Source organism: Equus caballus, chromosome 12, assembly GCF_041296265.1.
Source record: "Equus caballus isolate H_3958 breed thoroughbred chromosome 12, TB-T2T, whole genome shotgun sequence".
Taxonomy (NCBI): domain Eukaryota; kingdom Metazoa; phylum Chordata; class Mammalia; order Perissodactyla; family Equidae; genus Equus; species Equus caballus.
The window spans coordinates 39130323-39146935 of record NC_091695.1 but is presented as its reverse complement, the minus strand read 5'-3'; the positions used below and the strand labels follow the sequence as shown (position 1 = coordinate 39146935).

At 40.4% G+C, this 16613-nt stretch overlaps 1 protein-coding gene across 1 annotated transcript; it reads right to left on the bottom strand.

The window, feature by feature from the left end:
- Positions 1–10802: 10802 nt before the first annotated feature.
- On the bottom strand, positions 10803–13397 carry LOC100629841 (mammaglobin-A). Its single transcript, XM_005598233.4, has 3 exons — positions 13226–13397; positions 12669–12856; positions 10803–11010 (listed from the first exon to the last, which is right to left on the bottom strand). Exons 1-3 carry the CDS (start codon positions 13278–13280, stop codon positions 10972–10974), a joined length of 282 nt encoding a protein of 93 aa, XP_005598290.1. The 5' UTR covers positions 13281–13397; the 3' UTR covers positions 10803–10971.
- Between the last annotated feature and the right edge of the window lie 3216 nt (positions 13398–16613).

Sequence of the window (16613 nt, the reverse complement as noted above, 5' to 3'; positions counted from 1 at the left end):
GGGTCTCAAACACATATTTGCATTTCCATGCTCATAGCAGCCTCATTTACAATAACCAAGAAGTAGAAGCAACCCAAGCATCCATGGACAGACGAATGGACAGAGAAAATGTGATACCACCATAAAATGGAGTATTATGCATATTCAGCTTATAAAGTAAGGAAATTCTGTCACGTGCTACATTTATGGATGAAGCTTGGGGACAATATACTAAGTGGAATAAGGCAGTCACAAAAAGACAAATGCTGCATGATTCCCTTTGTGTGAAGTACCCAGTGTAGTCAAATTCACAGAAACAGGGAGTAGAACGGTGGTTGCCAGAGACCCGGGAGTGGGAGAATAAAATGTTCAATAAAAATCGAGTCATCGAAATAACAGTACGCTGATTATATCTGGAAACATACTATTTTTACTCTCCATGCAGGTCCTTTGGGTTGCAAAACTTTCTGTAACTAATAATAATAATGGTAATAAAAAGAGTAGCAATAATTTTTTATTGCTAATGATAGCCAGACAATGTGGAAAAACAATTTATCATATTCAACCATTGCTACAAATCTATAAGCTATTATATTTCCCATTTTAACAGTTGAGTCAACTAACAGGCAGAAAGCAAGAAACTTGCTTAGACGTGCATAGTTTGGAAGCCCATGGGTCGCGCTCAAGCATTGACAGTATGTGACTGTTAAGAAGCGAAGTGGTCCGTTCATTTGGGATGCCTGGTAGTGGTGACATGTGAGATGGAATTGAGGTGGATGACGGTTAGATTCTATCTCGGCTGCTTGCATCTCAGTTTCTGACTCAATTGAATTATTCTAGTTGATGCTTCCTCATCCTAGATCCTTCTTCTGCTTCAGTTCAACCCCTTTTATTCCTTTTCACTTTTAAAACAGATCATTTATGACAATACCAAATACCGGTGAGGATGAGGAAGAACAGAAACCCTCACTCATTGCTGGTGGGAATGCAGAATGGTACCATTATCTTGGAAGACAGTTTTGTGGTTTCTTACAGAACTAAACATGTTCTTCCCATACAATCCAGCAATTGAGCTCCTTGGTATTTACCAAAGGCAGTTGAAACTGTTGTCCACACAAAAACCTGCACATGATGTTTACAGCAACTTTATTCATAATTGCCAAAACTTGGAAGAAATCAAGACCTTCTACAATAGGAGACGGGATAAAGAAACTGTAGTACATTCAGACAATGGAATACAGTCCTAAAATTTGGCGAAATTCAATTTTGAAAAAAATGAACTATAAGCCATTAAATGACAAGGAGGAAACTTAAATGTATATTACTGAGTGAAAGAAGCGAACTTGAAAAGTTACATACTATATAATTCCAGCCATGATATCCTGGAAAGGGCAAAATTATGGAGACAGTCGAAGACGAGTGGTTTCCATTGGTAAGGGAGGAGAGAGGGATGAATAGGCAGAGAAGAGGAATTTCAGGATAGCGATACTATTCTGTATGATACTATAATGCTGGATGCACGTCATTACACATCTGTCAAAGCCCATAGAATGTACAACCTCAGAGTAAATTCTAACGTAACTTGACTGATTGGTAATGGTGCATCAGTATAGGGTCGCCAGTTATAACAAATGTACCATCAGATGTGGGATGTTGACGGTGTGGGATGCTGTGCATGTACGGATGTAAGGGGTGTATTGGAACTCTCCGCTTCCATCTTCAAGTTTTCTGTGAACGTAAAACTGCTCTAAAAAAATTAAGACTATAAATAAGACAAAGGGAAACATCTTGTTAAAACATTCTCTTCAAACAAGAAAAAGATCAGATAAACAATGAATCAGTGAGTTAGTCACCATATACAGATAATTGATCAACTATCAGAGAAATCTAAGATAATCTACAGAAAAAAAATTATTAGAGCGGATTTAAGTTCATTATGTGGCTGAATACAACATCTGCATATAGACCTCAATCACTTTCCTATAAACCTGCTATTACTGTTTCATTTCGTGACATCACGGAAAACATCATCCGTTGGCGATACAAACAACAGCAGCAGCCACGGTACATTGAAATATACATGATCGGAAATATGCAAACCCTTGAGGATAAAATCATGAAACCTTACTCACAAATATAAAGAGGAATCTTAGAAACAGTGCCACACGCTTTGTTCCTGAAGGAAATATTAGGAAATTTAAAGAAGTCAACTATTCTTGAAAGATTCTACAAATTCACTCCAGCCCACAGCAGAATCTTAGCCGGCCAGTCTTACACTTTGTTTTGAGTTCTGAACTGCTGTTTGGATCTTTTAAAATTTGAACGTATTCATTTACTGAGCAGTGGGGAAGAGCCCAACTTTAGGGCCAGACTACCTGGGTTCAGGCTCAGCTCTGGCACTTTCTACTTATAGGGACATCAGCAAGGTGCTGACATCTCAGCCTCAGTTTCTTCATTCATAAAATAAGGGTGACAATAATAGTGCCTACCCCATAGGATTTGTGTTAGGATACATAAACTAACAAGAAAAATGCTAGGAACAGTGTCTGGCAGTAAATGTCAGCTATTACACTCGTGGAACAAAAGGAAAAAAATATAAGCAGTAAGTCAAATAAAATAAGTTGCATCATTCCAAAAGTCAAATATCCAACTGAATCTAACTGACTCTGCCAATGAGGAATGCTTATTTATCCTAAATGCTAACAGAGTGTGCTTCAGAATTCGGCTCTGTTCCATTGGAATTTCTTTCAGTTAAGAAGAGACCATTACTTTCAATCACTTAATTTATTGTCTTATGGACACCTCTAAGTGACTGTTATTGTGATTTCAAAATCCTAAATACTTAATATTGGAACTCGGTACAGGAGGGTGGTGGGTGGGGACAGATATTATTTATCCCCAAGGCACACAAGGTCTCTGGACTCATGTCCTCCACAGGATGCACTGATCACACGTGTCCTCTTGTGAGGCTGAAATCCCAGGGATTCTCTAGGGCTTAAGTTTCTAATTGATTAACACATACATGCTGGATAGAAACACTTAAGAAGCATCACTTCTGGATGGGAATGTCCACATACACTTTTACAGTATGTACCATGCGGTTACACTTGTTCTCATTTTCCCCCTCCCCTCTCATATACATTCTTGTTCCAGTTTAGAAAGACAGAAGGCATATACATCATCCATCAGAACTTACACAGCATTGACTCTACTTGTACAAATATCTAGAGTCAAAAAAAATAAATGTAAAGTACTATTTTGTGGTACACAAAATTTTTTCTATAGAAAGTGGATTCTGATTCCTTGCTTTGAATAAAATCCAAGGAGGACCTAATTTAGCTGTGGCTTATAAGTAATTAAAAATATTTTTGACTGATAGATCATAATGTCGTTTTTAGCCCATACCCCAGAGGAATTCGAGAATCATTTGACATCAATTCCACAGAATCATTTTTTTTTCACATTTGCGCATTCAAGCGACTAGTATTTTCAGAGTTTACATCTATAAAGATGAAAAACATTATTCAAACTGCCTAATTTTTTCAGTAAATGATATTGTCCATGGATATATAAAATCTGAAAAAGTTCTCATCCTGGTCATTAAGAGAGATTTCCAATAACATTTTACTTCATATATTCAAGAAATACCAAAAATTGAAATACATACATCTGTTCTGTATCCAGAGCTGTAAGCATCTCTGCTGGTACCCAGATCACTGATGTACCTCATCTTACAAACTCATCTAAGCCATTTCTGTACTTCTTTGCTTGCCATCGTGCACTTTTGAGCCTATTCACTTTATGCCCTGAGGTTCCTCAGGGAAATGTGTGAGCTAATGGAGCCACTCCTTACTATTCCCAAAGACTTCCTGCCTTGACACCTAATCTATACTCAGATTTCTTGCTATAAGCTCTGAGCTGCAGAGGAAGGGCCATGACATGGAAAAGGCCATTGGGCATCAGAGATTATTTCCTTTCCCTTGTTCACCAATTTTTGCGATGAGGTGATGGTCTTGTGATGTCTAAATCTTTTTTCTGGGTTGTTTCCTAGGAAAAAGAAGGTAGAAAAACATCAGAAATTTTTGGCTTGCTCCTGAGTTTTCCATAACAATTTCTCACTGCGTGTCCCTGCCCTAATTGTGCATTTCACAATGCTGGAAATCCAGTCCAGGTGCCATCTCAGACACAACCCGGAGTTTGAGGACACTTCATCCAACAACACATTGGCTTCATACACCATCACCCAGCAATGAGGACTCCCATGACCCACCTGTACCATATACTCTCCCTGGATGTCCTCCCCTTACTTCTTGGGAAGGCAGAAGTTTGTTCATCACAATACACTTTGCCTCAGTAATACAATCTTTAACTTTGTATTTGAAAGTAACAAACTTACAGAAGAGCTGCAATGATATGTACACAAGAAGAACATACGTACACATTTACCCAGATCCACCTATTATTGACTTGTTACTCCATTTGCTCCAGCAAATCCCTGGGTGGGATTCTATTTAAAAAAGACCAAGACCAAGGACCTCAACTTATAAGACAAATTTTCCAACAGACATGCCAAGTTGTAAACATCAAATTACAACCATATATCACATCCCAATCCCAGGGCTCTGGCAAAGTCATACAAAAATCTAGTGGCAAATAAGGGACTAAATAAATTACAAGGAAGATGCCTCAAGTGGTTGAAAGCCCTCTCAATGACGTAATGAACATCAGGCTGCATTGAGATGACTGTGGAGCACTCGCATATGAAATTGTCATGGGTCCATGAGATTTCTAGGATTCTTCAGTGGTTTCTTCCACCATTAGAAGACACCTGAACACCAAGGATTCTCCCCCAACCCAAACTCCTTTTCATAAGGAGCAAGGCTATCACACTAAGGTAAAGCACTGTTCTAATACCTCTGTTCTACCTGAGGAGCTGATCTGACATAAAGGGATTCCAGAGGGAGATCTGCCTTTCAGCAATGAAGCCAGGTCATAAGAACTCTTCTTGACCCCACAGTCAGTAAGGTGAGCTGGACCATTCTTCAGGTACATGCATCTCATTATAAATCAGCTCCACGTGTGAACAAGGCCCTTGAGGACAGTAAGTCACAACCACATCAAAGGTACCACCCAAACAGGGGGAATGTGATTCTTCTGCTGACACAGGTGTCATTTAGGACAATGAAGACAGGCACATTTTCTCCCAGAGAAGAAAGTGTTACACTGTGATATCCAGAACAGGTTGAATGAAACTGTTGATGAATTCTGGAAGAGCTGTATGGAGAAAGTGGCCAAATAACCTGAGGACTTGTGAGGAAACTGATGAATTACTACTCACTGTGGGATCCCCAAGACTATTTACTTTGCTTAACTTTATACTCTGCTCGCCAGAAAGACCTTTCTCCTTGAACGGTCTTTTCTGGTGATGTGGACAATGAAAGCTTTCTGTTTCTTGTGGTTATAGCCCTCCTTAATCTCCATTACCATCTAAATTCATGTACACACAGGTTTATCATCTCCCCCCAAATCTTGCTCAATGTATGTCCGATTCTCATTAGGAGTAAGGCACAAGAACTTATAGGAATTTTTCTTATCCCAGCGCTACCTAGTACATGAGTATTGACCAATAAAGTGTAGGTTTTGGTTAGTCGATACATTTATTATGCTGTTTAAGTCGTGTTTATCATGTTGTACGCAACAAACTTGCCAGGCACTGTCTTTTCTATAAGCCAGACAAATGTTCTCCGTTGGGGTGAAAATAAAAGCAAAACTCTGTAGATTATATCACTGTGTGCTAGACAGGGGCTGTGTTTTGCTAGTTGCAGCTTTACTTTCTATGATTCATCTCTTTATTGCTAAAACTGAAGGCCTGCAGGTTACACTTCCGAGACTCTCTTGCCAGCTGCCCTCTTGTTAGAGTCTCCAGTGGAAGTTGGGTTCTCCCAACTGATGGGAGATTGGAAGGTGGGAAGAGTCATATTTTCTCAGCTTTTGATGTCACCTCAGTGGTGGTTGAAGAAGCAGTGTCTATAGTAACCACAGAAGCCCACTAATAGCTGTGCTTAATGAATTATGGGAGCGCGGAAAATGATCACCTAACTAGGGGGCATTCAGGGAGGCAGCTTGGAGGGTATGACTTGAAGAAAAAGAAAGCATCTATGCTGGAGCAACAGTCAACCTTCAGCAGCTTTGCAAAGGGTCAAAACAGAGGAAGATCTGACCTCAGTGCATGCTGGGAACTGAGCCACATGGACTTCTGAGGAAGGGAGTGAAACTGCAGCCAGGTGAACTTAGGTTGGCAGCAGCTCATTGCAGGTGCTCTGGACCAGTACTGTCCACCCCAATGGTTTCTTGAACCCACATGTAGAAATCCTCTCTGGAAGTTGCCTCAGACTGTCTTTGGGGACTTCTTATTCCTTTCCCCTTTTGTTTCCCCTGGAAAGGAGGAGCAGGGATCAAAGTCCCAGCTTTATTGAACCTCTAGGAACAACGAGTAGTAAGGGAGTGAGATGAATCATCCTCAGTTAGAGAATGCAACGGTCCAATTTCTCCCAGCATAATTGAGTCTAAAAATTGATTCTATTCATTCACTACTGATTGAGCACAAAATCTGTGCTTGCTCAGGCAACAAGGAAAGAGGTGAAAATACCAAGGTCTTCCTCTCAACACGTGCAGAGTGGAGATGATTTAAAGAAGCAAAAACAGAGGAACATGTTAAAGTTACATCCACTTTAGTGACACGGCAGAGATTTAAACCAACACTAGGCCATTTGTTTGGGAGGGAGGGGTCAAAGGGGCTTTTTTATAATGATCTCCCTCTCAGCCAGGCAAACCCACTGGGAATGAGGATGAATGTTCAATCCATGCTTGGCTGAGGTTCAAATGTGGTGAAGATTTGGGGTGGTTTCTTTAGTCCATTCAAAGTCTCCTGGCACAGCCTTGGAGCATCTCCCATGGACTCTGAGGCCTTAGATTGAAGTGTGAAAGCGATCAAAACCTTCAAGCTACTTAAACTCCTAGTGCTCTCAACAGTAAGGAAATTGTGAAGGTCTTAGGATCTCTGTGTCAGGATCCATGGGCAGAAACCAATGCATATGTCCTATTATTTCAAACCTCGGTTATTGATTTCTAGTTTTATTCCACTATGGTGGGAAAAGACACTCGGCATGATTTTGCTTGTCTTAAATTGTTAAGACTTGTTTTTTGACCTAACATATGATCACTCCTGGAAAATGTTCCCTGTGTACTTGAGAAGAAGACATATTCTATTGCTTTTGGGTGGAATATTCCTTAATGTCTAGTAGGTCCATTTGACCTGTCTGTTGTTCAAGTCCACAGATTTTCTATTGATTTTCTGCCTGGAGGTTCTATCTATAATTGAGAGTAAAGTATTAAAGTCTCCTACTCTTTTTATATGGCTGTCTATTTCTCCCTTCACTTCTGTCTATTTTTTCATGATGTACGTAGATGCCCTGATGTTGGGTGCATAAAGTATTTATAATTTTTATAACTTCCTGATGAATTGACCGTTTTATCAGTAAATAATGACCTTCTTTGTTTCTTATGACAGTTGTTGACTTAAAGTCTATTTTATCTGAAAGAAGTATTGCCAATCCTGCTTTCTTCTGTTTACTACTGGCATGGAATATCTTTTCCCATCCATTCACTTTCAGCCTATGTGTGTCCTTAAATATAAAATGAGTCTCTCGTAGACTGCCTTTGGTTAGATCTTTCTTTTGTCCATTCAGCCACACTACGTCTTTTTTTTTTTAGATTTTTTTTTAATTTTTTTCCTTTTTCTCCCCAAAGCCCCCCAGCACATAGTTGTACACTCTTCATTGTGGGTCCTTCTAGTTGTGGCATGCGGGACGCCGCCTCAGCGTGGCTTGATGAGCAGTGCCATGTCTGTGCCCAGGATTCGAACCAACGAAACGCTGGGCCACCTGCAGCAGAGTGTGCGAACTTAACCACTCGGCCACGGGGCCAGCTCCCCACCCTAGGTCTTTTGATTGGACAGTTTAACCCATTAAGAGTCAAAAGAAACTACTGATATTGAAGAGCTTACTATTCCTATTATGTTCATTGTTTTCTCTCTGATTTTCACTGTCTTGTCTACCTTTACCTCTCTTGTGATTTTTTGTTGTGATTCGTGGATTTCTTTTAGTAACCCGCTCTGATGCCTTTTTCTTTTTCTTTTTTGAATTTGTTGTAGGTATTTTCTTTGTGGTTACCATGAGGCTTACGAAAAGTATATTATAGTTATAACAGTCTATTAAACCTCAATAGTACTGAACTTCAGTTGCATACCTAAACTCTTCACTTTTCCTCCTACCTCCTCACACTTTATATTATAGACATTACACTTAACCTCTTTTTATATTGTGTATCCCTTAACATACTTTCGTACTTATACTTATTTTTAATACCTTTGTCTTCTAAATTTTACACTAGAATGAAAGGCAATTTAAACACAACCATTACCATGTTACAATATTCTGTATTTGTGTATAAATTTACCTTTACCCACGGCTTTTATACTTTCACATGCTTTTATGATGCTATTTAGCATCTTTTTGTTTCCATGAAAAATTCTGTTTTGCATTATTTGTAAGGTAGATTGAGTGGTGATAAAATCCCTCAGCTTTTGTTTGCCCTGGAGAGTCTTTATCTATCCTTCATGTCTTGTAAAGATTTTAAATTTTATTCTAGGAACAATGTAGAAGAACCAAATAATTCGAAGATAGGGCTTGAAAAGAGTCGTCCTCCAGTACATATTGGTATTAAGTTTTTGTTTTTACATTGCCAGTTCATCTCGTGTAGTTTTATATCCTCAGCCGTATGATCATTAAGATGTATTTACTCTTTCATCCTTTGGCTGTTGAAATTACATGTTCACAGCAATAAGATTGGTCATCCATGTTGTTACTAATTTTCTTACGCTATTTTCTAAAAAAGTAGAATTGTTGAATCCTTCCCTTCATTTTTCTAGGGATAGTTTTGATGGGCATGGTATCCTAGGTTGGCTGTATTTTCTCTCAGCACTTTGAATATCATACCTCATTCTCCTGGTCAACAAGGTTTCTACTGTAACATTCACTGTCAGTCTTATGGGACTTCCTTGTATGTGATGAGTTTCTTTTCAACTCCTAGTTTCAAAATTCTCTTTATTTTTACTTTGAAAATTTGATCACAGTGTCTCAGTGTACATTTCTTCAGTTCATCCTAGTAGGCTTTTTCGAGCTTCGTGGATCTGGATTTCCATTTCCTTCACAGATTCGTGATGACAACACTTAACCACTTGGCCACTGGGCCAGCCCATCATGAATTCTTAATAAATAATGCTGTGTTTGTGTGTATGTCTGTGTCTGTTTGTGTAATAGGGGAGAACCTCTAAAGTGTAGGTCCAAGGAAAGGAGCCTTTTTCCTGGGTCTTATGGTGTCAAGGGCCCTGAGGTATTTTGCAGAGGGAGGAGGGGAGGGCCTCATTGTAACTTTTGTGAATCTTAGGTACTTTTAGACACTTCTCCACAGAAACATTAAATATTACATCTTACCACTACATTGGTATAAAGATGAATATATCCACACTCGTTCATTATCACCATGGTCGCTTTTCTGGGGGAGAGATTATCCCTGAGCTAACATCCACCACCAGTACTCCTCTGTTTTTCTGAGGAGAATTGGCCCTGGGCTAAGATCTGTGCCCATCTTCCTCTATTTGTGTGTGTGTGTGTGTGTGACACCTGTCACACAGTGTGGCTTGATGAGTGGCGCAAAGGTCCATGCCCAGGATCTGAACCAGCGAATCCTGGGCAGCTGAAGCAGAGCAGGTGAACTTAACTGCTGTGCCACCAGGCTGGCCCCTACTATAGTCACTTTAGGTGAATATTTTTAAAGAAATTGTAACATTTATGTGGAACCATAAATACATTGTGTACCTAATGCCCTGCATGTGTTATCCTGGTGGAAGAGCCAGCCCTGGTGTGAGCTGAATTGTCCTGAGAAAGGGTCAAGGGTCTTCTTGGGTGAGAGGACAGCCCAGGAAGGAAGACGGACCTGCTGAGATGTGATCAGAAAGGGTGGCACTAACTTATCCCCAGTGACAGGAGTGTGGGCACTGATAAAGAAAGGAGAGCTCAGGTTCAATGAAAACTGGCTTGCGTTGCTTTGTTCCTACAGAACACACACATTTCCCTCAACCTTCACTGCTTTGCAGGGCATTGTGGGAATGACGAATGGACCACATTGCCACTTGCAGGGACAGGACTAGGGGGTGTCACACAATTTAAGGGGTAACAAAATTTTCAGTAATTAGGGTAAATAATATTTTAATAAAATATTTTTAAAAATCAACATTAATGCCATATATCAATTGTAAAATCAAGACAGGATCCACCCCTGTTTTGCATGAGTCACCTTCCTGGCTGGCTCTATTACTGGTCTTGCACACTTGGGTCAGGGACAGAGAGAGCTGAGAGAAGAGCCTCACCATGGAGCACAGGGCTCAGCATGGAGATGAAGCCTGCAGTGGATCAGGAAACTGAGCAGGACCCAACCAGCAGAACCTCTGTGTCTGAGGGTGTCAGAGACAGTGCTGGGGGAGACGGGGTGATTAGGGAGGAAAGTCACTTTTCCAGAGAGAAGGTCAAGGTTGGGCTACACATTGGAAGGAACAAAGGCTTCTCAGATTCTTCAATCCTTCATCCATGAGATCTTAATGAAGAATTATGCGTGTGAGTGTGTGCATGTGCACACGAGCAGACACCTGTGTGATCGCTGAGGCTTTCTAAACTCTCAACTTTAATCAAATAACAAAAAAGAACTTTAGGGCTGCAGATACTTTATTGAAATGGAAATGTAAATGAGGTTTCAACAACTGTCCTGCAATTTGCAGAGCAAAGACATAAAGGAAAGAAAAGCTGTGGTTTTTAGCAATCGGCAGTGGGTTTCTGACCATTCTATGTAGTTCTCTGAGCCAGTTCTTGTGGAAAGTTAAAACGCAGCACACCAAACACTTTCAAATATTGCTTGCTGGAAAACAGAAACAGAGACATCGCTTAGACTTTCAATTCTCTCTTACGAAGTAAAATCTTGAAAAACAAACGCTTCTCATTGTTTTCCTGGGTTTGTCCACAGACATTGGACATCCAAGAAAGTTAGTGCTGGTAGTAAAATCAGAATTGCCTTGCTGTTCATTCTCTTGTTCAGGGGACAGTTATTGATCCTAAAATGGTGCTGGGGTTTCCATATCTGTTCCTCACCAGGAACCCCATTTAATAATTTTTCCGTGTTTCTCGTTCTTGGAAATAACTTATCCAATATATATACTGTGTGTATTGTCAGTTTCCGACATAGAATTGTTGAATCTCAGCTCAAATCCAAGGACATGTAAAAATTTTGAGTTCCGGTGTTGCCTGATGTGTCAGAAATATAGAGAACAGTCTGATGCCTCCACCATTACCTTTGTGGTCTACAGAATATTGGAAATGCGCATTCTGAGTGATTAGTCTAGTCCAGGTTTTTAAAGAAAAATCTACCATATCCCTTTATTGCAGGGGTTGTTCATTTTTAAAAAAATTAATTATGGTAGATAGACATAACATAAAGTTGACCATTTTCACCATTTTCAATACACACTTTAATAGTGTTACGTGTACTCACTTTGCATTCCAGCCAGTCTCCAGAACACTTTCAACTTGGTAAAGTGAAACTTTGTACCTGTTAAACAACTCCCATTTTCCTCACCACCCAACCCCAGGAAACCACTATTCTACCTTCTGTTTCTATGAGATTGGCTGCTCTAGAAACCTGATACAAGTGGAGTCATGCAATATTTGTCTTTTTGTCACTGGCTTATGCCATTTATCACAACATCCTCAAGTTCATCCATGATGTACACTGTGTCAGAATCTCCTTAGTGATGTACACGTTTATCTGTATTCTTTTGGCACTATTCCTACATTGTCTACTCTGGAATGTTTTAAATAATCTACTAAGATAAAGAATAAATGCTAGGAAAAAGCTAAACAATATCTCCTTATAATTAGAAAGATTTACTCATTGTTATACACTGATTGTTGTTTTCAACAATTCTATCACCCATGGTGGATTCATACCCGTGATCTGCTGTTGTTGTGCAAGGGGTATTTAATTCGTGGTTGAGGGATCCAATCACTTACACTAACAAATTTTGATTCAGTTGAAGTTGTATTTTCCATTCTTTAAATAAGATGAGTGGAAACTTCCTCAAATGGAATTTTCTGGACTCTGTCAAAAAATTCTTAAGATCATGTTATCATTTGCTTCTATGAAGAAGTGGATCTTTTTGTGGATCACTCACATAAGTGAGGGAATTCTTAAGAATCAGATGTTTTTACCTTGATAGAAAACGTGTGTGCATGTGTGTGTGTGGACTAGAAAGCTGAGGAGTAGGTAAGCCTTTGCCTGAGCATTGTTTCCTTCTTTTGTCTTTCATCATTGGCTAAACATTCCACAAAGTGAAGAGGAGAATCAGCACTAAGGCCCTGATGGCTGTCTTGATGTCACAGTATGCACACTCACCAAGAATTAAATTCACTGAAATAAAACAAGGCATGTTCATTGCTGCTTTGGCATAATTGGTGACAAACTTAGAGTCGGCATTTCCCTGTCTAGCAGTTTAAAAGCACATGAGAAAAAACTGAAATTACCATCATCTGATCAAAATTGGCCAAAGTTTCATTTGACTGGTTGAGATAACATTGCTTCAATTCCATTGCGGCCTTTGCAGTGGCGTTATCTGTTATGAACTCTTGAAAAGCTGCTACATACTCAGCCGGGGACTGTGTAGGATCAGTTGTCTGATCAACCAAATCCTTGTAAACACTGCAGCCAGAACCTGGGACAAAAGCATGCAAATTTGGGCTCAAGTGTGGAGGTGTGGACCCATTTTGGGTGTACCTGCAATAGTCATATTCTTAAATCCCAACAGAGACACACATTCAGAAAGATTATGGCAAATAGTGTTGAGTTCTCAGTTCTAGGAGAGTAAACTCAGGATCTGGGGCTTCCTTTAAGCCCTAAAACATCTGCCCTCCCCACTTCCTGCCTTCACAGCCCAGAGAAGCCAAACACTGTGCAACCATGAGAAGCGAGGACATTGGAGAAATGAGATGCTCTTTACAGGGGTTTGGGGACCAGGAATTCTTCCACAGGGGCCCTGGCAACAACCTTTAGCCCAAGGCCTGCCCTCCCTGTCAGTCCTCACCTGCACAGCAGTAAAGCGGGAAGGCCGCCAGCATGAGAACCGTCACCAGCTTCATGGTGGAGGCAGCTGTTGTTGGAAGGTCTCTGATGTGGCAGGGATGAAGGGAGTCACTCTGGAAGGGAGCATAAGAACTCCTTCTTTTATTCTCCTGGTCCCCAACTTAACTCCTCCCCTAAATGAGGGAATGAGTCACACGATAAACTTGGCTCTGGACCAGGAAACAACAGGGAGAATCAGCCAGAACCCAGCCAGCCTGTGTTCTGTTTTCAGAAAGAAAGGAGATAGAGCCTTTTGGACCCAAACAATTTTGAACCACAAACAATTTTGCAACTGTAGTAATGACACATGACTGAGATGAAACTAACTTAAGTGGGCTTTCTAAATAATAAAATAAATTACATGATTGTGAGCCTGTGTTGTCATCCTGGCATTCTTTATTATTATTGTGGTCATCATTATCTCCTCCTCATCTTCCTCTTCTTCTTTCTCTTCTCTTTCTCCTTCTTCAAGGTACAAAAACCTTCATATTCTGTGTATCTGTTCCGGCTGGTTTACCAAACATCTGGGCTCGATGCAATACCACATACCTCCTCCAGGAAGCAGACTTCACTTGCCGATAGACACGTTTTCACTCAGGGGCTTGAAGTTTGGGAAATAGTAACATCTCACCTCTCTGAAGTTTGTTTTTACAAAGAATATCTCAGTTAACTCAATTTCATCAACTCACTCTATTGTAAATCTACGAATTAATTTTCTTTTAGTTTTTGTGAGCTGTTTAGGGTTTTTCTTCCACTGATTCAAAGGATCATGTGAAGAAGTAGAATAACTCATTGCTTGAAAGATGCGGTGCTGAATGGTGGGGTGAGATCGGGGCTCATGCAGGTGTGCGTTTCAGTCTTAGATGCAACACCTAATCACGAAGTTCCTTGGGAAAGTTAAAGTGCTGGTCATTCTGAGCTTCCTTTTCCTTATTTCTAAAATGGGCATAAGTGATACTGTGCCTAGTTTTGTAAGAATGAGGGGCACTCTATTAGGGAAACTATCACAGAGCTTAAAACAAGGTAATCGGGAACAAACTAGAGATTTCATCCATCTAACCATCCAGCCAGCCAGCCAGCCACTACTCATTGTTCAACAATAACCATGAGCTTCTCCTATGACAGGGTCCTGTGCTACGTACCGTAGATTCAGTTGTAGGAAGACGTTAGAGGAGGACCTTGCTCTGTGGAGCTCACTTCTCACCAGGGAGACAACAAACAAGCCTACAGCAGAATGAATGATATTACACAGAGACTGTGTAAAGATCAACACGACCCCCAGGGGCAGAGTCCTGCACAGAGGTCCAGGCAAAGCTATAGGAAGAGGGACTTTTAAGCTTGGATGAGCGGACAGCGATGTCCAAGGGAAGATCTGGGGAAGAGAGTTCTAGGCAGAGGGAACAGCAAGTACAGAGGTGTGAGAACAGATGGCACTTGGCAAGGTATGAATGTGTTCCTCTTGGTGTCAAGAGAAGGACAGGACAGCCTCATGGGATAGAAAAGCCACACGGGATAGAAAAGCAGGGGTAATATGAAAGTTATGGTAACTAGGGAAACAAAGTGGCTTAGGTTTAAAAAAAAAAAAAAAACAGAAATGGATGAGGGAGCCAGAGAGATGAGTCAGTAGGTAATTACCTCTGAATGCATTATTTGCTGACTGGATTATTTGAAACTCATATCTTTCCATCATTCAGCGAGAGTGTAAGTTGCCAAGAACAATACTGATTTAGGAAGAGGCTAGAAACAGACTAGTTTATGTCCTCATGACCAGTTGACCATTGCTGGTGATCTTCATTCGAAAGGCAAGTGAAGGACTTGAGTAATGAAATGTGATAATGGTTCCTTCTCCAGGGCTTAATGGGGACTCTGTCTGATGCCCTAGTTGTTATGGACCTGCCATGTCACCTGCTGGGACACTGAACCCTTAAGAGGTTTCTTACTCAGCGAAAAAAAAGAGATCTCACATCATGTACAAGGTGCCCAGGATACAGATGTGTGTTTTCTTTACCTCCATCTTTTCTCCGTACAACTGAAGATGATCTTTCTCGGGTGAATCAAATAATAACTCAGCATTTACAGGAGAAATTGAAGAAACCAGAAGGTCAGAATGCTTGTGTTGGTGCCTTGAGTTTCTCACTTCTCAAAAACAACTTTGACTCAGGTCCTTACATTAAGGTCAGAAGCTAGAGGAGTGAAGTAGCCTTCAGTTTTGCTGTTTGTGTGACATTTATTGATTACCTACTAAGACAAACGATGGTGTTGCTATGAACCATTCACAGATTTAACCATGGATACCTGTATCTTGGGGTAAAGTATACGGTAAGAGGGAATTATATTTGGCCTGTCCTCAGGTTCACACAAGACCTGAGATATACTCACACTAACATTTTAGTCATTTGAGGCCTTGCCATACTTAAGATAAGTAATAACATTCAGTGAGAGCCATTTTTCTCAGTGACTCATGCATTGGTACAAAAGCCTGCAAAAGAGTTATTTTGAAATTGAGATGATCTTTCAGATCTTTTAGTTGTAAGTTACTCATCTGAATCAGGCCCACAGTATGTGGGGTAAGAGATGCTTCATTTCTTTCTTTTTGCTCATTCTGTAAACCTGTTCTTCACCTCCAGGCTGTTGGAACATTAACCTCAGGCATGTTCTTTGGAGGTGAACCTCTTCTTCCTTGAGATCCTGCCAAAGTCTAGACCATGGATGGAGAAGTACTTTCCCAGGATAGAAACTTCAGGAAAGACTGGTTTGAGGACATCTTGGTTGTCAGTGAGATGTCCATTGTTCGTGGTATCCAGGCCATTCCCAGACCAGGCATCTCTCTTGCCTTGGGCCCTGCCTGGTGTGGAGATTTCACAGCTGTGTCTTTTATAAAATGGGAAAAGTTTGAGGATTGCTGTGAGGCCTAAACAAGTTAAAACATGTAAGTCCTGATCAGGGCTGGGTACAGAGTAGGTGCTATTTCCACATCAATTTCAAGAGATCAATTTTATATAAATGAGAAAGGTAATATGATAAACCTTGAGGGCTGACTAGGACCTTCACAGACCAGTGAAGACTCTGCTTCCACTTTCCATTCTCTAAAAGACCAGGAGATAATTGTGTTCGGATCTGGGGTTAAAGTCCTAAGCTTGAAAATAAAGCACTGGATTCTTTCTCAAACATATTCTACATACTGTTGGTGTATTAATTTTCTCAATAACCAACACCAATCCATGGTTAGTTGTTTTCAAAATTGAATAAAACATAAATGGCAAATAATTACACAACACTTTCTTGACATAAGGCACTGGTGAAAACCTTTTTTTAATCGTCACAAGAACCATCCAATGAGTGGGGTGATG